Here is a 16,068-nt window from a genome sequence, read left to right on the forward strand (position 1 = left end):
GAATTCTAATTGATCTTAATAATAAAAAGCCAGAGTCAGATATCAGGGTGAAAGCTGAAAGATCAGAGAAGCCGAACAGCAGCCACTAGAAAGACTTCTTACCTCTAGGAATCCTCAGCCTGAAGGGGGCGAGATCCTGTCCCCACCCACCTGATATTCCTGTCTCCACCTCCCTAGTGCTGGGACTAAAGGTGTGTGCCACCATGGCCTGGCCTCTATGGTTAACTAGTGGCTAGCTCTGCCCTCTGAACTTCAGGCAAGCTTTATTTGTTAGAGCACAAACAAAATATCACCACACACCCACGCCCAGTCCATCTGAAAAATCTATTTCTCCTTCCCAGGGAAATCCATGCATGCCCCCCTAGATCCCTCCTTGTTGCTTAGCCTCTCTGGGTCTGTGGATTATAGCATGGTTATCCTTTACTTAATAGCTAATGTCCACTGAGCAGTGAGTGCAGATCATGTTTGCCTTTCTGGGTCTGGGTTGCCTCTCTTGGGATCATTTTTTTTTCCTAGTCCCATCTATTTGCCTGCAGATTTCATGATGTCATTTTTTTCTAATAGCTGCATAATACTCCATTGTGTAATATACCACTTTTTTTTTTATGCATTCTTCAGTTGAGTGAGCATCCAGGTTGTTTCCACTTTCTGGCTATTACAAATAAAGCTGCTAAGACATAGTTGAGCAAGTGTCCTTGCGGTAGGACAGAGTATCTCTTGGGTATATGCCCAGGAGTGGTATAGCTGGGTCTTGAGGTAGATGGAGACCTAGTTTTCTGAGGGATTGCCATAGTGATTTCCATAGTGGCTGTACAAGTTTGCACTCCCACCAGCAATGTAGGAATTTCCCCTTGCTCCACATCCTTGCCATCGTGAGTTGTGACTTGTGGTACTGGTCTTAGTCATGCTGACAGGTGTAAGATGGAATCTCAAAGTAGTTTTGATTTGCATTTCCCTGCTGGTTAAGGATGTTGAACATTTCTTTGTTTCTCAGCCTTTTGAGATTCCTCTGCTGAGAATTCGGGAATTCGGGTCTACCTCCAATCTGGTCCACACCGCTGCTGGCAGCCTGTAAAGGGTGTGGAAGAAGGAAGCTTGCTCTCTGCCTGCTTGCTCTTGCTCTGGCAAGCAAGTTCATTCCTTCACTGACATTAGAGTCTACTTTGTGATGCGGGTGCATTCTGAAGACCAGCTGAGACATCCAGCCGTGTGGACTGAACTACTGGATTCTTGGCCCTCCAGTTGGTAGTCAGCTGTTGTGGACTAGCTGGACCACAGCCTGTAGCCATTCTAATCAACCCCTTCCTTTATGTGTAGACTCACGTTCCTCCAGAGAGCACTGAATAACGCGGCATCTTCTGCAGCTAAGTAGGCATTTACTTCGTGTCTGTGGGACAGATTGGTCTCGGTCTTGTAAGATGCATGTGCTTTATTTAACTAGCTCCTGCTGATAGAGATCTATTTTCTTTTAAAAGTCAGTTCAGGTCATTTAATAGTTATCAGGATAACTAACATTTGGTCTGAGTTTTCTTTTCAATCTTAAAAAAAAAAATCTTTCACTGGGCAATGGTGGTGCATGCCTTTAATCCCAACACTTGGGAGACAGAGGCAGGTGGGTCTCTGAGTTTGAGACTAGCCTGGTCTACAGAGCGAATTCCAGGACAGCCAGAACTACACAGGGAAACCCTGTCTCAAAAAAAGAAACAAGAAAACAAAATTCATATTATGGACTAGACTGTGCCTACATGTATATAATCTGATCATTTGGAAATTGTATGTGTTCTAGTAATTGTTACTCTTTTCTGATTATAATTATTTATTGTGTGTGTGTGTGTGTGTGTATGTGTGTGTGTGGGAACATGTGTGGACTAAGAGGACAATTTACAGGAGTTGGTTCTCTCTTTCCATCTGCAAGTCCTGGGCTTGAACTCAGGTCCTCAGGCTTGGCAGCAGGTGCCTTTACCCTCTGATCCGTCTTGAAAAATCTTAGGTCGTTTTTATTGTGACCTAAGATGTGTGGTGTAATGGCCCGATGGATAACCAACATGAACAGAAGTGTTCACTTCCCAGAAGCCCCTGTTTTTCTTTTTTGTCCACTACACCTCCCTTCCGTAGAGAGCCACATCCTTTTCTGTTAGTCATTCTTTTGTGTTTTGAGACTCTGTGGTCCTGGCTAGCCTGGGACTCACTCTGTAGACCAGGCTGGACTTTGGTTCACAGAGATCCACCTGCCTCTGCCTCCCAAGTGCTGGCATTAAAGGCGTGAGCCACACCCAGAACGGAAAGATACAGTGTTCACTCTGTAGACTTAGCTTTTGCTCAGGTACTTAGAGATGGATTCACATTGTTACTCCCAGGCTTATTTCCTAGTGTCACTGGTACATGATGTTCTGTTAGCATGTTATGGTTTATTTCACTAGTCAGTGTAGGGGGCCATATAAGGTGTTTCTCCTCGGAGATTGAGAAGAACCACGGTGATTTGAATAGTTTTAGATAGGCCTCCTGATACACATGCCTGTGCATTTTTCTTAAGGTAGGTATTTGGGGAGGAGGTCTGGAGAGATGGCTCAGAAGTTCCCAGCACCTACACGGTGCCTTACAACTGTCTGTAAATTAAATTCCAAAAGATCCAGTTCCCTTTTCTGGCTGCCTTGGGCACCAGGCACCTAAGTGGTTTACAGACAGAGATGCAGGCAAAACACCTATGCATATACACATTTTTGTTTTTTTTTTTTGAGACAGGATCTCTCAGTGTATCTCTGGCTGGCCTAGACCTCTTTGTAGACCAGGCTGACCTCAAAGTCACAGAGATCCACCTGCCTCTTTCTCCTGAGTGCTGGAGTTAAAGGTGTGTGCCACCACACCTGGCCAACAGCTTTATTTTTAAAGATAGCTATTTGGGAGTGAAAATACTGGTTTTAGGTTATACATGTCTCATTCCTCCTGGAGATGGCCACCTTGTGGTACTGTTGGCATTTTTTTTTAGCAGAACTGGAGTTTATGAAAAAGAGTTTTTTAACGTAGATCTAAGCAGATCTTAACAGAGGTGCTATGTAGACTTCCCCTTCCGAGCATTGGCTCCTGGAGCCAGGGGGTCCTTAAAACTCTGGGAGGTACACAATTTACAAACTCTCTCAAAAGGTAAGAAAGTTGCAGGATTCACAATCCCCCCCTCCCCATGCTTACGAAAACAGTAAGCTATTGCCAAGAAAAGGGAAATGTCTCCGGTTGAGCAGCCTGGGAGTTGCGCAGAGCCCTGCAGGTATGCAGCTTTCATGAGTGGTCCATGCTAGCGTGGCTTTCAGTGACGCTGCAGTCCTTGAGCCACCACGCTTCTGTGAGTAACGCCAGGCAGTTCACCCGCTCGCTCCAAGCTGGACTTGGGTGGGATGGTTCCCTTGGGTCATGGTTGATGTCCTGTACCGGAAGAAGGGCTCTTTGTTCCCATCTTCCCAGGAAAAGTCACACCACGGAAGTGCCTGGGAAAGTATGATCCACTCTTCTCTTGATGTCGTCTTCAGAGTCCTCATTGTACAGTGAAAAAGTGGCCTCCGAGGAATGCAGTAATATTGCAGGGTCACATCGGGACTGGCTGGTAGCAGTGGGGTTGGAGCTCTGCTTTCCCTGGTCCTAAGCCTGCTGCCTCGTTTATTTGATTTATTGTTACTGTGTGTCGGGGAACGGGTGCTATGGAGCATGTGCAGTCAAAGGACCTTTCAGGGGGTGCCTCTGTCTTCCACCTTCTTGTCCTGCCCTGCTGTGTATCGCTGGCTGGCTGGCCTGTGACCCTCCAGACGGTTCTCTTGTCTTCTCCCCTCTCGCCGTGAGAATACTGGGATTGCAGATACCACCACTCACCAACTTAGACTGATGGTTGGACGTGGACAGCAGGCGCTTTTACCAGCCAAGGCATCTGTCTCACTGGGCCGGCCATGCTGCTTTCCCTAAAGACAGGACTGCCTGCTGGTCAGGAATGCTAAGGCACTGGGACTCCCTGGGGAAAAGGAGCGTTGTTCAGGGTGGTCTCGAAGGGCAGGCTTCTGTCTTTTGGAAGGACTTGGGTGTCATTTTTGGAAGCAGGCTACTTTTCCAAGTCCGTGAGTTCAGTGTGACATCAGGTTCTCAGCTGGCACATTTAGCTTCCTCACTAATGTATGTCCTCCCCTGCTTTTAGCATTCAGCCCGTGTATGGAGCTCAGCACCCTCCTCTGGATCCTCGGCTCACCAAAAAGTAAGTCAAGACCTTGTCCCTCACTGTCTTCTCCCTCACCCACCACCTCCTCTAGTTGCTGAGGTGATGTTTCCTGTCTGGCCTTTCCAGCTGCTTCTCTGCCCTGGGTGGACCAGGAGCAATCTTCTCCCTATGAAGATTCTCATTGTGTATTGGCTTCGAATTCACGGAGCTCCACCTCCCTCTGCCTCCATAGTGCTGGAATTTTAAAGGCGTGCACCACTATCCTGGCCAAAGGAGCAGTTTTTTGAAAAAATTAATTTGTATGTATGTATGCCTGAGTGTATATATAAACACTTGATGCACCATGTGGGTACATGAGAAAGCTGGATCCCCTAGAACTGGAGTGGCAGGCAATTGTGAGCTACCATGTGGGTGCTGGGAACTGCACTCAGTTCCTCTACAAAAGCAAGCTCATCCCCTTTCCCTTTCCCCCTTCCTCCCTCACCTCCTGTCTAGGGCCTTGCACATAATAGGCCAGCACTCCAATGCTCAGACACCCCCCCCCCCGCCCCCCCCCCTCACGCTTTGTTTTCTGTGATGGTTGTGTAACATTGCCATGCCATACAATAAATTCTGTTTCCTCTGGGCTCTGTTGCATTGACTATGTAGCAGGCTGTTGGCCTTCTTGTGTAAGAGCCCCAATTTTATTCAGATGTTGAGTAAGCAGCCATGCTCTTAGGGAAGGTGTTAGCATTGGTTTAAGCCTTAGTTCATAGTCCTTTGGTAAACCCAGTGACTGGTTTAGGGTGGACTTACCAGTGGGTGGGGTTCATGGAAACTTTTAAAAAGATTTTTATCTTATTTTTAATTGTGTGTGTGTGAGTGCCCACATAGTCCAGAAGAAGGGGTTGAATCCCATGGAACTCTGAAGTTACAGGCAGCGAGGAGCTACTAGACCTGGGTGAACTCAGATTGTCTGCAAGAGCAGCAATCACTCTTAGCTGAGCCGTCTCTCTAGCCCCATGGAAGCCCCTTTTTAATGAGACAGACAGACAGACAGACAGACAGACAGACATTATGAATGAAATGAAGTCTACAAAGGAGGCACTATTAGCAGCTATTCACCTGCCTCCTGCTTCCTTTTGAACTTGGTAGTGAGGTGAGATGCCCAGGCCTGTGACACATGACTGCAGCTCCCAGGGAAAGGCCAGAGACTGGAGGTGCCCACCCAGTGGCCTGACAGCATGTGCTGCGCCATTTAAGCATCGCAGTTGAGTGTTGCTACTGTAGCAAAAGCATCCATTAGATCCCATCCAGCTAGTTTTATAATTGCCTGAGAACCATGTAGTTAACATGTAAGTCTACCATCCACCCATTCTGTAGGCAGTGGGTACACTTCTATGCTCAGATTTTATGTTTGGGTCCTGGTCACTCATCTTACTGTGCCCATCATCAACTGAAACTCAGTTGATGATGGGCAGATCTTCAGGAATATGACCCTGTCCTAGACTGCCCAGCAAACTCTACTAGCTTTGTTTCTCACTTGTTAATAATGTAAAGCCCAGGATACTTCCCCTGGTCGCTGTCAGGTGACTTCACTTGGCTTCAAATCAGAATGAATTGGCTCTGATTAATGGCTTCCCTTTTTCATGTATGTGCTGGCTCAGTAGTCTGGAACATGGGGGCTCCATGAGTGGAGCACCAGACTGTTTTACAATCCCAGATTGTTGCCATAAAACATTTATTGCCCTTGTTTTAGTGCCTTTGTTTGGACATTTTGATTGCTTTCTCTGCTCAGCTCCAGACCATCATTAATCACCACGTGGTTATTTTCCATCATAGTAGAAGCCTCTACATCCGGTCTTTAATTATCCAAACTGCATGCGCACGTTATCTCCTGTCCGTGGTGGATACTGACTCCAATTTGCTAAATTATTACTATTAGTGGCAATACTGCCTGCAGTAATTTTTATAGCTCAAATAAAACCAGTGTTATTGCTGAGCAGCCCCACCAGCCACTTGCTGGCACAACAGGCTTCTGAATGATACGTAGAGCAGGTCCCACGCCCAAGTTACAGCACTAGTTCACGTGGAGCCATATGAGGCTCCAGGGGACTGGCATTGTTTGAGTATCACTTTACATCAGTTAACCAGTATCTTTCTACATGCCGTCCTAAACGTGTGTGGACCTTACGTCACCCAAAACAGTTCTGTAGGTGGAGCAGCCGTGGCAGTGAAGCTGGGAAGTGTTGTCAAATGATAAAACGACAGCTATTCTGTGTTCCGAACAGTATAACCCATGGCCACTCCTTTTCAAAATGTCCTTCACCATGTCTCGCTCGAATGTGTCATCTATTGTGTTTTTACTGTCACCTGGACTGTCTTCTTCTTTTCTTTCTTTCTTTCTTTTTTTTTTTTGTTTTTTGAGACAGGGTTTCTTTGTGTAGTTTTGGTGCCTGTCCTGGATCTCGCTCTGTATACCAGGCTGGCCTCGAACTCACAGAGATCCGGGATTAAAGGTGTGTGCCACCGCCACCTGGCTTTGATTCATTTTCTAAAGATTTATCTTTTTATGTGTAAGAGTGTTTGCCTCTATGAATGTATATGCACCGTATTTTTTTTTTTTTGTGCCTGATGGCTGAAGAGGCCAGAAGAGGGCATCAGAGTCCCTGGAACTGGAGTTCAGATGGTAGTGAGTCACCATGTGGGTACTGGGGACTGAACCTGGTCCTCTGCAAGAGCAGCCAGGGCTCTTAACCATCGAGCTGTCTCTCCAGCCCCAAAGATTTATTACTTATTATTACAATGGTGTGTGTGTGTGTGAGACTGTGTGTGCATCTGTGTGTATGTGTGTGTATGTGTGGTGTGTGACTGTGTGCATCTCTGTGTGTGTGGGGTGTGTGTGTGTATGTGAGAGAGACTGTGTGCATCTGTGTGTATGTGTGTATTTGTGGTGTGTGACTGTGTGTGTGTGTGTGTGTGTGAGACTATGTGTGCATCTGTGTGTATTTGTGGTGTGTGACTGTGTGTGTGTGTGTGTGTGTGTGTGAGACTATGTGTGCATCTGTGTGTATGTGTGTGTATGTGTGGTGTGTGACTGTGTGTGTGTGTGTGTGTATATGTGAGAGACTGTGTGTGACTCTGTGTGTGTGTGTGTGTGTCTGTGTCTGTGGCTGTGTCTGTGTGTGGTGGTATGTGTTCATGAGTGCAGGTGTCTGAGGAGGTCAGAGGGGTTGGATCGCTTGGGGAGAATATCTTAGAAATGGGGACTGTAGCTCTTTGGCACAGTCTGCCCTGCTGTCTAGAGTGGCCCAGCCTTACTGAGGGGTGAGTGAAGGGTTGTAGTGATGTTTTTACCACACTGTGGTCCAGTTCCCATGTACTATAGACTTTCACATGGCTACTTCCCTTGTGAAGTCTGAAGTTAATTGTGTTTTAAAAAGGAAAAGAAAAAGCCGAGTAGAGATGGTGCATGCCTTTAATTCCAGACAGGCGGATCTCTGTGAGTTCGAGGCCAGCCTGGTCTACAGAGTGAGTTCTAGGACAGGCTCCAAAGCTACAGAGACACCCTGTCTTGACAAACAACAACAACAAAGCAAAAGCCCAGAGCACACCAAGCTCAGACGTCCTTCTCGAGGCTGGCAGAGTCAAAAGAGCAGCCTTTCCTTCTGAGACTTACTGCTGTGTGCGCGGACAGTTAGCATTACACCCCCTGCAGCTTACATCCTACTCTGACGGCGACTCTAGCTTAGGGTGGTGTAACAAATCTGCTCGACACCTCAGTGGATTCTACAGTGGCTTCCTCACTTCTCTTAGCTTAAACTAATCAGATGGTTTCATGAGTTCAGGGATGCTGGGAAATAGGAGAGTGTGTGGAGAGCCGATGAGCTGGCTCTCTGCATCTGTGGGATGCTCCTTATAAGCAGTGGCCTTGGGTGGTTTGCTCTGAGTGTGTGCTGGAGTAGTTGGTTATGTTACTGTCTGACAGATGCTAATGAAGGTGGTCAGGTGTGTCACACTGCTCGGTAATGCCGTCTCCTCTCTTGAAGCTTCATCAAAGAACGGTCAAAGGTCAACTCGGTTCCTCTGAAGAACAAGAAGGCCTCCAGTTTCCATGAGTTTGCCCGGAATACCAGTGACGCTTGGGACATTGGCGACGATGAGGAAGAGGACTTTTCCTCACCTCCTTTCCAAACTCTGAACTCAAAAGTGGCTTTGGCAACTGCGGCCCAAGTCCTGGAAAACCACAGCAAGCTGAGGGTAAAGCCCGAACGGTCCCAGTCGACGACGTCGGACGTCCCTGCCAGCTACAAGGTCATAAAGTCCAGCAGTGACGCCCAGCTGTCCCGAAACTCCAGTGAGTCTCTCCTGCCCCGCCGTAGCCTCAGCCTCTCAGTAGAGCGCAGCTAGAGAAAAGAAGTTCCTGTGCAGATCTTCATGGGATGATGTCAAACAAACAAACAAAACAATAAAAACAGAAACCCCTCAGGCCTGAGGTGGGATGCCAGCAAGCCTAACTGGTCGCAGGCTGTCCCCGCCCTTCCCACTGGCTCTTTACCTCCTAGCACACAAACATTCCCTGCCATCCTCCCCACCCCCCCTTTCCCTGCAGTGGCATCCGCAGCTTTCTGTGATGAGGCTGTTTCACACTGCTCTGGGTCCCTTTGTCAGCTTTACAAATACTGACTAAATGTATTTAAAGATGTCGGTGGCTGAGTTCACAGATGGTTCACCCCCTCAGCCCTGAGGAGCAGCTGCGCACCTCCGGAGGCCTTTTTCCTGTTTCTGTGAAGCAAACAGTGTGTTTGCCGCAGGACCAGCTCCCAGCTCCCTGATAGTTACCTACCCATCAGGTGGGGTGGCCTGGGAGGAAAGAAAGACCTCTTTTGTTTGGTTCTCTCTCTCTCTTTCGCCCCAGAACAAGGTTTCTCTGTGTAACAGCTCTGGCTGTCCCGGAACTCACCTTGTAGACCAGGCTGGCCTCGAACTAGCAGAGATCTGCCTGCTTCTACCTCCCGAGTGTTGTGGTTAAAGGAGACTGGCCTCAGTTACTGTTGGGGGTGATGATGGTTTGGGACGTCTGGGGACTTTCTGTGTACATTTAAAGGCCCATTGCCGTGCTGAATGCTGCTCCAAAGGGTTTTATGTAAGTAAACCGGCTACTCTGAGCTGGCCAGGGACGGGCCCTCATCCTGCTCACAGGTCATGGGCATAAAGGACAGAGGGTGTCAGAGCCCCAGAGTGTGTCCTCCCTCAGGCTCTGGGAGTTCTTTCAGAGTTTGCACGAGGCCATGCGACTTGCCGTAGGCTCCTTACCGTAATTCTGTCACTTGGCCTTTGCTGAGGCAGGGCCCAGCTTGAACCCACAGTGCCAGTCTGACCAGGTGGCTCAAGCTGTGGCTGAGGTTCCCAGTGACAGGAAGGCCCCTGCCACGATCCCTGCAGGCTGCTCTGTGTAGCCGGCCCCCCACATGTCCCCCTGTGGAGGTTCCCTCCATGTACATCTGCCTGCACACAGTGGATGCTTGAGATGCCTGCCCGTCTAAGCTTCCCTGCGACTGTTTGCATTTTCTAGGCCCCTGTTGTCACCGTGGGCATCCCAGCCAGGTGCCTGTGGCAGCTGTTGCAAGCTTCTGAAGTGCTGGCTACTTCCTGTTCAGTGTTTAGTGTTTGCATTTAAGGCCCAGGTATTGAAGAGTGTGATACAGCCCTGAGAAGGCTGCCCCTGAAGCAGCTTCTTTTTGTGGCAATTAGCTATGAAGAGTGTAGGGGCCAGACAGCCCCAGGGCATCACCTCTGCCTCCCCAGTTCCTCAGCTTCCCCAGGCTGAGTTCGTTCGTTCTTCTGTAAAATAGTTAGGAATTCTTAGCAGATGTTGTAAGGGATCACGTGAGAGACCCCTGCTGAAATGGTCAGCATGGCACCTTCTATATGGCAACACTCGGTGAGCGCTAGTCCTGCACTGTGACTCCCGGCCACCGTCCGATTTAGACCACCCGCAGGAGAACACAGTGCTCAGCTCAGTGGTTTCCACTGCTCCAGTGGAAACCGGCCGAATCCGAAGCTGGTTCATTTGAGCGGGGATGTGGAGCACTGAGGAACCCTCAGCACTGGGTTCCTGATGCCAGAGCTTCCTACCCACCTCGAAGGGCCCCTGGTAGGCCAAGGGCAGGCTACAGAGCTGTAGAGGGCAGCCAGTGTGCTCTGCAGGATCATGGCTTAGCCTTTTGTCACTCTGTGGTGGATGGAGGGGAGAAGAGCTCTGCCTGAGGCTGTGTGGCTACCACACTCACCCCGAGGCCCTGAGGAGAGGTCCAGGTTAAGGTGGATCATCTTCCTTGGTTTCTCCACACACATTCTCAGGAGTTCCTGCAGCATCGGGAGCTGGCTGTCCCCCGTCAGTTGGCCACAGCTGTCCTCCGCAGCTGCATGTGCAGCCCCTCCTCTGCTTGGGAGCAGAGCCCTGCCGGGCCTCATCCTCTCGCTGCCACTCAGCTGGGTCCTCAGGCAGTGCCCTGGAGAAGGCACCACACCACATAGCCCGAGAAGGCCTGAGGGCGTCTGATCCACGGCCTGCCCATGCAGTTCTCTCCTTTTTCAAATCCCCTCAGGTGACACATGCCTGAGGAACCCACTCCACAAACAGCAGTCTCTCCCTCTCCGGCCCATCATCCCCCTTGTCGCCCGGATCTCAGACCAGAATGCTTCTGGGGCCCCTCCAATGACAGTCCGGGAGAAAACCCGCCTAGAAAAGTTCCGTCAGCTCCTTTCTAGCCACAACACCGACTTAGGTGAGTTCCCCAGAGCGCTGGGCAAGGTAGGCTGTGGTGGTGGGTCTCAGAGGATGGAAGCTTCTGCCCTCCTCCTCCTTGTACTTTCTAGCAGCCCCGGTCTGGGGCCGGCGCAGTGATGCACAAGTATTTAGACAGAGGTCTATAATCAGAGATGGGGACCAGAGTCACTGCGGCCGTCCCTGGGGTCCCTGTGCAGACCGTGGGGCACCTGTTCCAGCTCTGCCTCTGCTGCCCCCAGGGGTTCTCACACAAGTCCACACAAGTCCACACTGGGCCAGCACTGCCTGATGAGGACAATGAGAAGTGAATCTTAGCCAGGTCAGGTTGGAGGGGTCACAGCAGGACTGTGGCTGTGACAAGTTTATTGAGAGAGCAATCAGACTTTTTATACCCTTATCAGGAAGAGAATGCAGTGGTTGTTGCCAGGATACAGTGATGTTTGCAAGCTATATAGGGTATCCAAGATTCATGTCTCCCGACCTGTCAAACTTCTGTATGCTTCTCTGACTTCTAGGAAACAGAAATACACAGGCGGCCTGAATCCTTCACTGCCTGAGGGAGTGCCTCGGTCTCTCAGGAACTAAAAGGCACACAGTACCCCAGGAGCCACAGACTGTAACCTGAAACACCTATGATGCATGCCTCTCAAGGCAGCCAAGCCAGGCCAACTCCATGATTCCCTGTACACACCCACAGATTCTCTGAGCCAATGATTACTGCAGGTGCCCCGGCCTCCTGTTGCTCGGGGCTGCGGTGTGGAGCCTTTCCCAGCTTGTCTTAGCAGGCATTCATTGGTGGTAGTGATGATCTTCAGTGGTAGGAGGCATCTGGCCGAGGTTTGTTTTGGGCTTTTGTGGGAAGCCCTGACTCAGTGAGGCTGTTTTCTGTGTGTAGATGAATTGAGGAAGTGGAGTTGGCCAGGCGTTCCCAGGGAAGTTCGACCGGTCACCTGGAGACTGCTGTCGGTGAGTTCCACCCACCATGAGGAGAAGTGTGGGCCTCACACAGCCCTTTGCCTGCCAAGGTTGGTCTGGGCATGTTGATCTTAGGCCATAGACTTCTCTGGTCCCGCTGCATGGCACAGCTGTGAGGCCGTGTGCAAAGAGACACACCCTTGAGAGTTTATTCCCACGCCCGCAGGTGAGTGTGTTCCTGCAGCATATGTGGAGAAGGCCAGGAGCTGGTTCCTGTGGTTACAGTGTCACTTCCTTAACAATGTGGGGAGGGATCGAGCAGAACAGGAGGACCCCAGCGCTGGCTTAGAGGACGCATCGATACTCCTGAGTGTTCCGAGTCCATTTCCCAGCTCCGAAGAGTCAGCTCCAGGCTCTCAGGAGTCAGACAGGTCTTCTTTCCCCACGCTCGGCAACACCCCAGCTCCTGCTTTGGGATGCTTGATTTCGAGCCTCTGGAATCTGTTCCTTCATTTAGTAAAGGTTTTCAAAGGCTTGTTTGCCATGTGCATACCCCAGATCAAACGAGCCCCCGCGCCAGTTCTCCAGCACTCACTCTGGAATGCTATATTATACTCAAGACCTTGGAGAGGGGGTCTCTTGTCACTGTTCCCTACGCCTGGTCTCCCAGCTCTGCAGTCAGTACCTCTGCCTCTCCTAGGAAGTTCAAATGCTGCTCAGAGTGAATTTGGTGAGCAGAAAGGGAACAGGAGACTGGGGAGTGAGAATGGGATCCAGGCTGGGAATAAGACAGAGGCCAGGGTGCCAGCTCTGTCCCAGCCTTTTGACTCCATTCAGCTGGCCGAGCTGAGGGTTCCCAATGTTACACTGGAAAAGAATGTGCAATCTGTACCAAGAAGTGTCACAGAAGTTGCCAGATCCTTCCAATTCCCTTGGAGGCTGTGACTTGCGTCCAGATTCCTCCCATTGACTTCCATTTACTGCTCAGCGGTGCCAGCTCTGGGAGCCCCACAGTGTGAAGTGTGGGACCAAGGCAGTGGGCAAGTTGGGAAAGCTGGCCTCCCTTCGCCTGCCCACCCAGGGTCCACTAACCAGAAGAGGATGAGCACCAGGTGGCCTGACCCCAAAGGGACCCGCCTTGTCCTCCCGGCGGTCCTTCTTTCTGTTCCTTGATGGTTTCCCAGCTGCTGCTCAGGCGAGAGCCAAAACCCATCCTCTGACGGACAGTGTTGTCTTTAGGGCTATCTCCCGGCAAACACCGAGCGACGGAAGTTGACCCTGCAGCGGAAGCGGGAGGAGTACTTTGGCTTCATTGAGCAGTATTATGACTCCCGAAATGAGGAGCATCACCAGGACACTTACAGACAGGTATGGCGTCTGTGGTCTGTGCTGGACCTGTCCCCAGCTGAGGTGCCCAGCTGAGGTGCCCAGCTGAGGTGCCCCTGGAGCCTCTGTCCTGTGTGTTTGGGACTCTCTTCCCTCTTTGCTTTCGGCAGCTCCCACTTTGGCATTTTAAAACAGAACTTACCACGCATGTGTATGGGTGCCTTGTGTGTATTTCAATTTTATTCTCATTTTTAACGATGTGCATGTGCATGCATGTGTATGGATATGCACACATGAGTTCAGGCACCCATGGAAGCCAGAAGAGGGTGTTGGATCCTTGGAGCTGGAGTTAGAGGCTCTTGTGAGCTGCCTGATGTGGGTCTGAAAACCAGACTCCAGTCTTCAGGAAGAGCAGTAAGCACGCTGAGCCAGCTCCTGATTGTTTCTTTCTCCTGAGACAGGACCTGACTCTGTAGCTCAGACTGAAGCTCCCCATGTAGCTCAGCTTCCTGATTGTTGGGGTTATGGAGGTGGTCAGTCCCCCCTGGACCGTGGCATCAGTGTGTCTCTGTGACTGCTACAGTGTCCATTCAGATCCTCTGGCTGCAGAGGTCCTCAGACCTGCAGAAGTGTCCGCCAGCAGCAGCCTCACACGGGGGAGAGGTGGCCAGGCTGGTAAAAGGTGGGCAGTAGACAGCTGTGGTGACTGTCCCCAGAAAAACCTCTTCTGATGTGGACTGTCTTCAGGACATTAGCCTAGGCACTGGAAAGGCCTCAGAGCCGATGCTAACTACAGTGACCTCTTGGGTAGCAGAAGTGAGAGCTTTGGCTCTGGTTACCAAAGGTCAGCTGCCCTGACTTCCTGTTCCTGCCCTACTCTTCCTCACTCCCTGACCTCACGAGCAGTCCTGTCCTGACATCCTGTTCTGGCACATTTTTAGCAGCAGTTGGAGCTCTTTTTATTCTTAGCAGTAGTTACAGGTTTTGTTTTTTTTTTTGGTTTTTTTTTTTGGTTTTTCGAGACAGGGTTTCTCTGTGTAGCTTTGCGCCTTTCCTGGAACTCGCTTTGGAGACCAGGCTGGCCTCGAACTCACAGAGATCTGCCTGGCTCTGCCTCCCGAGTGCTGGGATTAAAGGCGTGCGCCACCACCGCCCGGCTCAGGTTTTGTTATTTAGACAGGGTCTTGCCATGTATCACGGCTGGTCTTTAACTCACTACGTAGACCAGGCTGGCCTCAAACTCCTGCCTCTGTCTCTCAAGTCCTGGGATTACAGGAATACTGTAATGACTATCACACCCCCACCCAACTGGTTTTTGAGACAGGGTTTCACTTTGTTGCCTAGGCTGGCCTTGTAGTCCAGTCTGGCCTTAGACCTCAGCCTCAGCCTCCCCTGTGCTGGGAATATGGGCATGCACCATCACACCAGACTCTTAGGAATTGTAGATGAGTAAGATCCTGAAAGAGGGGTACGCACTTGGTCATGTCTGGTAAACAGGTACTGTCCCAGAGTTAATCCAACTTCAGAGAACCAGAGGAAAGCCGTGGGCTGCCTCAGGTGAGAAGCCTGTTCTGATTAAGTAGCTTATTTGGGGGGTTGTAAATGGAGGCTTTTCTCATTTCACTCCATCCCGCAGCCATTTCCAAATAATCACTCAGAGGCTTATATTAATTATATATGTTTGGCTGATGGCTCAGGCTTATTACTAGCTAGCTCTTCCATTTTAATTAATCCATATTTCTTATCTATGCCTTGCCACGTGGTTCGTGGCATGTTAGCTCATTTTCTACATGTCTTGCTAGCCTTCTGCCCTGACTCTGCCGTTCTTCATCTTCAACTTTAGTTTGATTGTACTGCCTAGCCTTACTCTGCCAGGCTATTGGCCAAAACAGCTTTATTTATCAAGCAATGAGAGCAACATGTATTCACAGTGTACAGAAAGACCAACCCCCAGCAGGGGGTGTTTCCTGTCTGAGCTGTGGCTAACATGGGGACATAACTTCTCCTAGGTGGGTCTTGCTGGGCTTTGTCTGTGTCAGTCGGTCTTTTAAAGCTAGGTTGTGCTCCAAGTGCTCCTTTGATTCTGATGTCTTAGACGTTCTTAGACATTTGGGCTGTGGCTTCTGTTTTTCAGATTCACATTGACATTCCAAGGACGAATCCTCTCATTCCATTGTTCCAGCAGCCGCTAGTCCAGGAGGTGAGTGGATCCCTGCTGTCTGGTCCTTCTCCTGCCTGGGCCCAGTGGCTCCTGTTTGGTACCTCATGTCCACGGTTTCAGGCATTCTCATCTGCCCTTCATAACAGGCCTGGGTACCAAGTAGTGCTTTGCCCAAGCCTAGAAGCAGTCGGCATCCTTCCTTAAAATTCCTGTTCCTAGGTTTGTTCTACTTTTTAAAGCTGGAATGGTGATTTTTTTTTTTTGATAAAACACATGCATCAATTTGCTATTCTCTTCCTTTTTGTGCACAGTGGGTAACTAATAGTCCCTAACTCAGGGCACCACATGTGTTTCCAGATCTTTTTCCATTTTCCCAACTTAAGTTTAGTACCCATTAAATAATAACCCCCTTTCCTCTACCACCACCATTCTGTTTCTTGTCTATGGATGTAACCACTCTAGACACCTCAAATAAGTAGAATTATATAGTATTTGTCATTCTGTGTCTGGCTGAATTCACAGTGTCAGAAGTCCCTTCGTTAAAAATTTTTATTGTATGTATGTATTTATATTGTGGAGGGCACGCCATGGTGCGTGTGTGGAGGCAGGGGACCACTGACAAAGGCTGGTTTTCTCCTCCCACTGTGTGGGCCCTGGTCATCAGTTTTGTCAACAGGTATACCTTTACCCACAGAGCCA

At 49.8% G+C, this 16,068-nt stretch overlaps 1 protein-coding gene across 1 annotated transcript in view; it reads left to right on the forward strand.

Annotated features, from left to right (window-relative positions):
- The window catches only part of Tbc1d22b (TBC1 domain family member 22B), a 63,081-nt gene that overhangs the window by 15,075 nt on the left and 31,938 nt on the right, over positions 1 to 16,068 (forward strand). Inside the window, exons 2-7 of the mRNA XM_052744475.1 lie at positions 4,175 to 4,231; positions 8,224 to 8,531; positions 10,786 to 10,965; positions 11,863 to 11,933; positions 13,122 to 13,250; positions 15,343 to 15,408. Coding sequence (XP_052600435.1) covers positions 4,175 to 4,231; positions 8,224 to 8,531; positions 10,786 to 10,965; positions 11,863 to 11,933; positions 13,122 to 13,250; positions 15,343 to 15,408 — 811 coding nt within the window. The remainder of the gene's footprint in view (positions 1 to 4,174; positions 4,232 to 8,223; positions 8,532 to 10,785; positions 10,966 to 11,862; positions 11,934 to 13,121; positions 13,251 to 15,342; positions 15,409 to 16,068) is intronic.

Source organism: Peromyscus californicus, unplaced genomic scaffold, assembly GCF_007827085.1.
Source record: "Peromyscus californicus insignis strain IS unplaced genomic scaffold, ASM782708v3 Scaffold_19__1_contigs__length_69161282, whole genome shotgun sequence".
Taxonomy (NCBI): domain Eukaryota; kingdom Metazoa; phylum Chordata; class Mammalia; order Rodentia; family Cricetidae; genus Peromyscus; species Peromyscus californicus.